The 10,893-nt window shown below is 34.9% G+C and overlaps 1 protein-coding gene and 1 long non-coding RNA gene across 3 annotated transcripts; one reads left to right on the forward strand and one right to left on the reverse strand.

The window, feature by feature from the left end:
• Positions 1–1,124: 1,124 nt before the first annotated feature.
• LOC133857653 (uncharacterized) lies at positions 1,125–3,754 on the forward strand. Of its 2 annotated transcripts, XR_009898362.1 has the most exons (3): positions 1,191–1,777; positions 2,611–2,647; positions 3,557–3,754. It is a non-coding gene; the product is annotated as an uncharacterized LOC133857653 (long non-coding RNA). The 2 variants fall into 2 exon arrangements; XR_009898361.1 differs by lacking the exon at positions 2,611–2,647 and having other exon boundaries at positions 1,125–1,777.
• A 3,001-nt stretch (positions 3,755–6,755) lies between these two features.
• Positions 6,756–8,868, reverse strand: LOC133857982 (acid phosphatase 1-like). Its single transcript, XM_062293383.1, has 3 exons — positions 8,413–8,868; positions 7,286–7,495; positions 6,756–7,173 (listed from the first exon to the last, which is right to left on the reverse strand). The coding sequence occupies exons 1-3, from the start codon at positions 8,793–8,795 to the stop codon at positions 6,996–6,998; spliced, it is 771 nt and encodes a 256-aa protein (XP_062149367.1). The 5' UTR covers positions 8,796–8,868; the 3' UTR covers positions 6,756–6,995.
• Between the last annotated feature and the right edge of the window lie 2,025 nt (positions 8,869–10,893).

The following is a 10,893-nucleotide window of genomic DNA, read 5'->3' on the forward strand; positions in this document are numbered from 1 at the left end:
TTGGAAAATGTGAAGGACAAATTTTGGTGTATGGAATCTTGTGGGTTTTGTTACTTTTATGATTTTCTTGATTCTATGATGATTATAAGCTGCTTTTCCTTATTATTTGATTATTTTAAGCTGTTTGATTTGTTTATCTGTTATGGTGCATTTTCGATTTCCTTTTTTTGTTGTTTCAAGCCGTTGTCCTTTGTTTGCACCAGATCTGACCATTTTAACTTTGCTTGGTTGGCATTTAGAGTGACTATTGTTGCTTTTGAAGACATTTTGCTGACAGAAAGAAGTACTGATCGGTGCTTACTGAACAACACCATTGAGTTCTTTTAATTTTTAGTAAAAAAATATTTAGTGGAATTATTTATACCTTGTTGTGAGCTGTTTTGGGGTTTTGTTTCAGATAACTGGAGTGTAAAAGCCATTCACAGAAAGACCACCGAAACTGGCCGAATGAGGTACCTTTGTCACATGCCTTGCAGGTTCAAGACCAACTTTAGAGAAGGTAAATTATCATTGGCTGTTTGCTTATATATTATGCTCTTGAGTTTGTTGATATGTTTTGGCTAAATGATTGATTATCTTCTGTAATACCCCATATTATTTTTAAATATGAATATTTATGAAAATAAATATTTATTTACTAAGGAACATTTACCTTTATTGTTTTAGTTTAATTATAGTTCAATAAAGGTTTAAACGGACCTTAAACTTTGAAATTACGAAAATGTGGTCAAATGAACTCCATTTTGGTCGATTCAAAAGTCAAAACGCTCGTCTCAAAGTCCTATAACTACCCTCCGAATTTCATAATTTTTGGACTTCGTTAAGAATACGAAAACACCCGCGCAAACAACTACCACTGTTTTGAACGAAAATTAGCATCAATAAATTTGTGGGTTCATTTTATTTATAGCACAGCCCATATGAATCAATATACATCAGCCCACCTAATTCAAACAACCCAGTACAGCCCACACGTTACCCAGCCCAATCCAGCTTGGTTTGATCACAAGAGGAACTCATGTTAGGAAATTAGTTCTTAAGTTGTCCAGGTGCTGCGTTTCCCCACAACCTACGGACGTCATGCCTCAGCTCACAACTTGCTGCCCACGAATTCTTCCTAGCCATAGATCAGATCCCACCCATGTCATCCTAGCTGTCCAAAGCTTCTCCCTAAAGAGATACAGCCCCTCTTTCGTCCACCTCTCTTTTCTTCTTCCTTCTTGGATCCTTGACAACTCAACACTCATCTAAACTTGCTGCCCAAGGAGTTGAATCTCAGCCTTTGATCTTTCTTGCTCCCCAAGCTGAATTCCAGCCATCAGATGAGATCAAAAGGAGGCCGTCCAATTCGGTATAAAAGGAGGTAAGCACCCCCTCTTTTCACGCCAACTTCTCCTTCTTAATTCTCTCGGCTTTCTCTGTTTTTGCAGCAATGAACCAGCAGCACTTCTCTTCTTTTCTGCACAAAAACAGCAAGTAAAACTCTCTGTTTTCTCTCCCAAAACAGCAGCTCTTTCACGGACAGCAACTCCTCTATTCCTTTTCTGGTTTTGTCTCATGTATAGTAGCAAGTGAAGACCCTTTCCCTCTGTTCTTTGTTGCTGTTTTCTGCAGAATTCTCTCTTTTATTCCTCAGTTTGCAGAAAAATCAGAACCCTCTCATTTTACTTTATTTCACGTCCAGCAAAGCAGCAAACTCTCTCTATTATTTTTAATCCAGCTCTCTTCTCTGTTTCCACTTGGTCCAGCAGCAAGCAAGTTTCCCCTTGACACCGTGGTAAGCCTTTCTCTCTTTTCTCTAACTCTCTCGTACGTGTGGGTGTGTTTTGTGGTAAAATGAAAGGAAAAGAAGAACAGAAGACCCAAAAGAAAAGTAGAAGAAACAGTAGGTGCCTCTCCCCCAATCTTCTCGTGTGTGTGTGTGTATTGTACAAAAGAAAGAACAGAAAGTTAAGAAAGAAAAGCAAAGAAGATGGTCTTGGTCTACTAAGGGAAAAAGGAAGCACTAAATAATAATAAAGAAAATAAAGACAAGAAAAGGACCCACTTTTTCTCTCTCTCGTAAGTCATTTTTTTTACTCACTTACTTTGCAAGAACAAGCTCTTCTCTCTACATTCAATGGATAAGGAAAGAAAAGAAATAAAAGACAAAAGAATAAGGACTTTTCTCTCTCTACGTGTGTCCCAAAATATATATATAATGAGTAAAGAACAATAAAAAGAGAAAGAATGTAGAAACCACCTCTCTCTCGGCCGATTCTTTGTACAAAATATATTACTTTGTAATATATTTGGTAAGTTCTTAACAAGCTTTATTTTAATGTTTTGTGACTTTATAAGTTTTTATTATTTTTAAGTTGTGTTTTAAATAGAAGATTTCAAAGCAAATAACTTAATTTAATAAATACGTCGTTAGAAAAAGAGTCATTATTTTACAAAAGTGTCATTACGCTGTCCAAATATTTTAGTCGTTATTAATACTAATGCCGTTATTATGTGTTTAATTAATTGATGAAAGAAAAGAAATAATAAGGAGATGATACTTTAGTTTAAGTTTTAGGTTTCAAATCTCAGAATATTTCTCTAAATTTCTTCTTCCAATTTATTTAGGTAAAAGGTAGCAAAAATACTGCTGAGAAAATATCAGGTAAGGGAAACACTACCTCAAAACCCCGGCAAAGTTTTAATAAAACTTTTTCAAAAGAAAAAGTCGGGGATTTTCTAAATTCTTTCAACTCTTTTAATATTACTTGTCTTTTTATATCACCATTATAATAATGCTCTTGTCATATATGTGATTGGAATCTCATGTGATCATACTTCGTTTATATTTGATACATGTGAAATTATAGTTTCCAAAGTATGTGCACCATATGAATAAAGTTGATAATATCATAGTATATGTGTTACATATGCACCATATGAGCAAAGGATGGCATCATAGTATATGTTATGAATCATAGTTTTCAAAGGCATATGTTACATATGAGCAAAGGTTGATTTCATAGTACATTTTTCACGTGCACACAGTTTTTCCCCCGCGGCACCATGTCATAGATATCCGGATTTCACAGTTTCATAGGGTAGCATGGCAAACACACGGAAGCACGAAAGTGTGTGCTACCAGCCGGGGTGGCCTTCACCTAGGGAAGTTCTCAACCCGGTACGGCTCTCCCCTGTGACGACAGGATGGGCTCATAGTCGTCTTTTGAGACGAGCCAAACGTGCGCCGCTCATGGTTAATTAGCGGATATTGGACCAAGGGTGGATAAAACTTACATATTGGATTGTTGTACATTTAATCTAATTGCATTCTCTCTATCTGATTTTTATCTTGAATTCTATCCTGGTTTTAAGGGAAGTTAAAACTTACACATAGCATAAATGATTCATGCACCATTCTACATTTGATATAATTGTATGTTATTTAACTGTTTCTTCACTTACTAAATTATTTGAATTCTATTTTAAATTCCTGAAAAGAAAATTTCACTTTTGTTGTGTTTTCCTTACTGAGTTGTCAAACTCACCCTTTTTTCCCCCCAAATCTTTTCAGATGACACTGTAGACCGGGAGTCTTTTCTTTATGGATGGCATAGACCCCACCCTAAGAGCAATAGATCGATAAAGACCGGTCTAACTTTTGTATTGTACATATTTATTTTGAAATCCTAGAAATGAGATGTAATAACTCAAGAACTACTATGTATATGTTCTTATAATGAAATATAGCTATGCGCTATTCCTGGGAAAATGTGTACATATTTTAAATTATAGAGATGTTTTATAGCTCAAGTTCGCGTTTCCCTTATATCCCAAAACGGGGGCGTGACATCTTCTGTGTATGTTTAGGTACGTAAGATACTCAAAGGAACAAGGGAACATCTGCGGCCACTTGAAATTTGGAAGTGCATGCTGTCTTTTTTTTTTTTTTTTTTTTTTTTTTAATTTTATTCTGGAATTGTCAAATAAAGTTTTGAATCATTGAATGAGTGTTACTTCAATTTATCTTGGAGTTATCTCTGTTTAAATTTTGATAATCAGCGGTAATTTCTTTGAACTAGTCTGTCTTGTGTGTTCATGAATAGGTTTTCGGTGATATTGAGAAGTTGTGCTTAATGTGATTATTTCATGTCTGTTGCATGATATTTTTAGTTGAGACTTGCTATATTTTTAGTGTGTATGCAGAATTGGGCGAAGAAAACAAATGTAATGTACATATTTGTCAACCTCAGGAAACTAAAAAAAAGAAACCAAAGAACAAAAAAATCACCTACACAATCAACAATTTGGATGAATAGGAACTATGATAGCTTTAAGGTAAAACTTTGGCTGTCTATATGAAACTGATTTCTCTCAAAGCAAAAGTGCCCTTAAAATGGCCTCACATACTTCAGTGCAATACATAAGTGTTCATCTATACTTTCAAGCTAACATCGTTCAAATCTATCAACACCAGTTTAACACTTAAGTTTGAACATTTTAATACATTAGACAATTTTAGATAATCACATCCTTTAAAAAAAAAAGCTTCAAAACATAAAAGTCCACTACATGAATATAGGAAGAAGCCAAAGCAGGGGCCCCAAAAATATAAGTACTAGCAGAACAGGGTTCCAAAACAATTTCTCTGAAACTGAATTGATATTACAATCTAATATCCAACAGTTTGTCCTTCATTTACGACTTCCCCCATCGCTTCCACCAACAGATTAAGACCCTCGACTGGAATATTTTTCCTATAACAAACATAGACCAACACGACTTAGAAACTAAAATCGTGTGAAAGAGAGCATAAATATAAAACTCCCTGGCCCCATACCCAGTTTGCTTTATAAAACTTCAACTAATTCAAACATCAATATAAAAGAGAGCACATGAAATTTAAACTGATCCATTGGAGGACTTAATTGCGCTTCCATTTTGGTGGATTTTCTCATGCTGTTGCTATAAGTTCTGTAAACATGATCAAGAAATAACATCAGCCCATCAAAATAGATGCAAATTCATCAGGAAAGCCACTAGAATTATAACCATTTAGGAATAAGGTACACATTTATACTTCTATCACAAACTGAAATGATAGTTAATGCTACATAATAGAGTATATGTTTCTATTAGTTGATGGAATACCATAATGTATCTAGTGCATCATAATTATTGCCATAGCATAAGAATATGATTTATGTGATTTGCTAGGTGGTGATTTATGTGATTGGCTGCCAAAGAATTATTTTCTAGTTGGTGATTTATGTGATTTGCTGTTTTGCCAAACCCGAATGGATATGAATTGTTACAAGTTCAATAGCCAAACGAGATGTCTTTTACTTCCAATTGAGTTTTCAGTTTGAAAGCTGTACAAAAGATCAATGGTAAAAAATGGGCCAAAAACTTAGAATATGCAGCATCATTTGTAAACAAAGAACGTCTTCAGAAGCTAGTCCATAACCAGAGAATGATTCTGCTATTTTTATTATTATTCGTCCTCCAATTTGTACTATTACTCCTTCAATTTCTATCAAAATAGACTATAGACCACCAAATGTAATGAACAAAAAACCACTAAGGAGAAACAGTGGGATTACTTTGAAAGTCATTGGGATTACTTTGTACGTATTAAGTAAGACCACAAAAAACCACCGAATTAATTAAGAATTTCATCTCTTTGAAAGTCATTTGACAACGAACGAAAACAAGCAACGAAAACAACCCCGTAAACCAACGAAAAAACAAAATTATAATTTTCAAGAACAAAACCAAATCCCAAGCATTTAGAGCTCATGGTGGGGTGGGTAGTATAATATGCAAAAATATCAAATAAATTTTTACCATCTAACATTCGTATAAAATTTTGACAAATTTCGTAAATTTGTCGAATTGGGCAATTGGGCCGCCACCCTCATTGGGCCGAAGGAGTTGCGAGGCCATCCCTCTTCCAGTATTTTTTTTATTTATTTCATAAAAAAACAAAAATTAGTTTTAATTTTTAATTTATCGTTTTTAGTTTTACATATTTATAGTTTGCATATTTTATATATTTATATATATTTTATTTCGAGTGTCACATGTCATTATATAATTAGATTTAATGTGGCACGTTAACAGAATCCATGAAGATTTTGGAGGGAAGTTGATAGTAGAAACTTTTGAGTTCTTAAAACATTTTTATATCACAAGAAATTTATTGCAAATCAATGTAACCACATGGTTTGATTTTGAAATTTTTTCCTTATAAAAATATATACGAGAATCACATATTTTATTAAAAATGCGTGTGAGACTTACATAGCTTTGTTCTTACTTGGTTTCCTTTTGTTTCTCTTTTGAGCCTGAACTACTTATGAATAACCTAATCATATACTTGCCTGATGTAGTCCAACTTACACTCATCACATAATACTAGAATAGGATCCTCTCAATTTCAAATAAAATGGAGTCCTGAGGAGATCCTATCCCCACCGGCTGCACCATCAAGTTACAATCTTGAAATCTAAAGGTCAAAAGGCAAACATCAAGCGGAGAAAGTATAACTTAGCCATGGAAGTTCTTAAATAATCATGGCAAGAAATTCTTGCCATAACAACGACAACAACACCATCGTTTTAGTACAATTGCCCAATGTTTTGTGATGCGAACCCACTGGTAACAAAACATAGAAAATGATAAATGATAAATCGACTACTTCGAGAAAGTTGTGATCTCATCGAATAAGTCTTGACATCCAAAATTAAAAAAAACTGTATTCTAAAACGATATTTAATAAACTCATACTTTTCATATTGATTGCTCCTCATAAATAGAGAAACAATATATTATTATAGTTTACATAATAGACTAATTAGGTCTTGACTTCCAGTACTGACAAATCTAATAAGGAAGGAATCTAACCCTTTATTGGAAAATAAAATCTAAGGAGATATATATACTCCTTATTGGACTCTAGCACGACCTACATGGAAAATATCAAATAATTATCACCGCATCATTGAAGTTTATTATGCGATATAATACATGGGATTCGGAAGTTTAAAGGACCGTTTGGCCACGGCAAAGCCCAACAAGTCACTCCACTGGTCACCGGAACTTCCTTGAATCCTATAACCTTGATACTCCAACTCCGCTCTCTTTACAGATTTGTACGCGACTGCCGTTGTCCCCTGATCTGAAGGCCCCCTGTTTTATTTACCAACGGCATATCAATTTGGTCATCAATACTCAATATATAGGACAATTATAATATTTCTACGGCTACTTTTCTCATGGACATTGCTTAAATTTTATATACCTCAAGATAAGCCTTTCCCAGTTGGTGTACCCAGCAGATAAAAGATTCTTCTCTGTCACATTCCTTTGATGTTCATCCCTTCCGGTTATTAGAAATGTCTTAAACCCCAGCTGTACGATCTCTTTGTACAATTTCAAACTTGCTGGTAAAGCTGGGGCCTCTCCCAATTTCACCCAATCGTCCCAAGATGTCTCATTATAGGTCTTCGTTCTATGGAGAAAACAAGATAGGGTAAATAATTTGCTCAAAAAATCAACCAGCATGATTATGTACGTAGAAGTCAATTAATGACTAAAAGCGTTGATGCAATATCATTAGGAAAACGTTTGGGGTATTACAACTTTTGTTACACGTTCTTTATGAATTCATGTGATGTTACATGGGTGACAAAAATTATATAACAAAATTTAAGAGATAAATTTATTTGTTTAGTCTTTGGCATGATAAGTAAAAATAAATGTAAGAAATGATACGTGGCTTACCAAAACACACCAATAATTTTATCATTTCTCAAACATAAAACACGTGCAATAAATGATAGTCAGGAGTAGCGGTCTACCCAAGATGCAGTTCAATTGGAAGATCCAAACAACCAATAACCTATGACTCACGTGGGCAGACAACGACCAGGCGACAACTATGCGACAAAAGAGTGAAATAAGAGAAAGGATGTACGTATTGCTAAAAGGAGGTAACTCTTGTCCAACAACCCTGTACAATAATTACACAATTCTATTTATATAGAGTGTGATTCACGTGGTAAGTCACACTTTTTATTTAGTAGAGTTGTGTAATTATTGTATATAATTATTTTGCAGTAAGCATTTTCTATTAAAAAAACACTTAAATTTACACACTTTCTACACACCTCCTCACGTAAAGTAAGGCCTAAGTACTTTACTAAATGATGTGATACTTATTTGTTGAAAATAATGATAACAATTAATTAAAAAAAATATTACAAGTACTAATAAACACAGTATCTTAGTAAAACTTCATTTTTAAAAGTTTCGTATCATCTTAATAAGAACTAAACGGTTTAGACGTAGCATTTCACGTGAAATAAACCTAACCCCAAATAGTTACTCCAATCATTATCGATCAGAATAAAACGATTCGGGGCTTACCCGAAACTTTGGAGTTTGTAGAACGGCAGGTTCGAGAGCAAAGTCTCATCGATGTCGAACACCCACCCATCCCTCCCATCTTTAGCAATTATCACTGTCTTCGCAAAGGCGAGTGTGTCCTCGGCCACGACCTCCGAGTCGGACAAGTACCGCTCGCCGGTCAAGTAGTCCTTCACAAAGCTCTCGCACCTCGACGGAACGGTGGACCAGTACCCGGCATTGTTGGTTTCGACGGATAACCTCCAGCTGTCACAGTAGAGATCATCGTCTACCCGGATTTTGCGATTGCTGGAGACCAATTGGATGAGCGAATGGGAAAAAGCAGTGGACACAAGGCAGAGGAGGGAGAGGATGGTAGGGACGATGGATTGGTAGGAGGCCATTGCTGGAAATCCTAGTAACTCAGTTCGGTTAGCTTACTGGTTTTCTTTTTCGGATGAGAAACCAGCACAGAGAGAGAGATATATATATAGAGGTTGGGATTTTTTTTTTTTTTAGATAAAGGTTGGGATTTTTGGTTCTTGGCTGAGTTGGCTCTATTATTGGCTCGCTCTCTCAGCTCCCGAGCTCCATTTTAGATAAACGACTTGGAATACACTACCGTTTAGTTACATTCAGAATTCGAAACTTCACATAAACGACAGCCATTTGTTTCTTTATAAAACGATCGAGATTTTTTAGTCGTCTATTCCTCCTCGAGAAATTATACAAACTAATTTTCTACCAATCTTTTTTTAAAAATTTATTATTATATTTGTAGACCTATATTGAATCTCACATGTGACAAATTCAATAATAAACTTAAAATTTAATCATATAAAAATGGATAGGAAAGGATTAGACTCCTTTCATTAAATGCTAATAAAATCACATCATTTGCCTTGTTTAAGCCAAAATGTTATGCCGTTTGTGTATTGCCACCGTTTTTCGCTGCTCTAATTGAAATTATTTTCATTTTCAAACAATTCATATTTTTCAAATTTTGTGTTAAAGACTCTCTAACTTCAATTAAAGTATGTAAATATTAACTTTTTTGGATACATGATAGAAGACACTTTGATTAACCCATAGCCTAATATATCCGACGACTTTCCTATTTAATTTCTTCAATTTATCATCGGTTTTGGCATCTGGTTTAACTCCATTCAATTCAATAGGTTTAAATAATTCTTTATAATACAAAATATCTTTCATCATTGTCTTCGAAATTAAATAATTGAAAGCTGTGAGTTTAACCATGCTATTAGATGACTCTTCTATTTAATTTACACAACAATTTTACAACCAAAACTCTGATACCACTTTGTTGAGGGTGAAGGCCAATAACAAAATCACAGCGAAAATTATCTACCCCCTCTTTGTGCAAATTAAATAGTCAATCTAGTACAAAAAAATCAACTCACCCAATAACAATGCTGAAAAATAAATCTAGCAACTACCACAAGCAAGACATCAAAATTTGTACGTGGAAAACTCTCCAGTGTGAAGGGAAAAAGCACGGGAGCTAGTCCAGTTAAAACTTCCACTATCAACAATTATGGGTTTACAAATGTCTTTTCTAGAACAATATTTAGATGTTACCGCCACATCAAGAATACACACATTTTTTAATTAAAACATAAATTCATCACTTCAAAAGTGGATTCCAACAAGAACAAAGAAACGTCTCATCAAGTGAGGATGAATAACCAAGCAATAGGAGAGAAAATCCAATGATCAACACTAGTCAACACGTATATCTCGTCGTCAGAAACAACATATTGAAATTTCATCAAGATCAGACTATAAACGATCATCCAATCTCTAACGGAAATAGCTAGGTGAGAAAACTCTATTTTTCTCTCTTCCCTCTCTGTTTTTGGACAAGCTCCCTCCAACTCTCTGCGTTTCAAAAACTGCATACCACTTTCTTTTCTTTCTTTCTTTTTTTTCTTTTTCATTTTTCTTCTTTTTTGGTTGCAAGTCATGCACAAATACAATACGCCACTTGCTTGCTGCCAGCGGAAACAGGGGTGACAACCCTGTTTCGTTGGTCTAGGTTGGTCCCTACGTAGGAGGGACCACCCAATTGGGAGGAACATGCTGAGACCTCAGCCAGAATGCTCTGTGATTCCTGGAGGTGGGTTGAATTGTCTAAGAATCGTTGCAAAGCCTCTTGTTTGTGGGTCACTGGCTGTAGCTCCTCCAAACCCTAAACCATGCTCCTCATCTCCATGAGAGAAGAGAGAGAGGCGGGTTGGTGATGGCTGTATGATTCTTGAATACCAGCAATCAATGATTTAGAGCTCCTAATTTATTTATGCATGAAATCAGTACATCTAACTTATCATATCTGTCTTAAACTGGAAAGATATTGTTGTATTTATTCATTTTGGGTGTACTAGAATAGTCTCTCTTCTTTTTTAGACTCATTAAACTTTATTAGGTCATCTGAAAATTAGAATTGAGAGACTAGATTCCTCTACACACTACAAACAGGGT

This window comes from Alnus glutinosa, chromosome 14 (genome assembly GCF_958979055.1).
Source record: "Alnus glutinosa chromosome 14, dhAlnGlut1.1, whole genome shotgun sequence".
NCBI lineage: Eukaryota > Viridiplantae > Streptophyta > Magnoliopsida > Fagales > Betulaceae > Alnus > Alnus glutinosa.

Coding starts and splice junctions, on each gene's coding strand:
- LOC133857982 (XM_062293383.1), bottom strand. CDS start 8,795: ATGGCCTCCTACCAATCCATCGTCCCTACCATCCTCTCCCTCCTCTGC. Junction 7,496..8,412: donor TACAAACTCCAAAGTTTCGG/GTAAGCCCCGAA, acceptor TTTTCTCCATAG/AACGAAGACCTATAATGAGA. Junction 7,174..7,285: donor TGGGAAAGGCTTATCTTGAG/GTATATAAAATT, acceptor TAAATAAAACAG/GGGGCCTTCAGATCAGGGGA.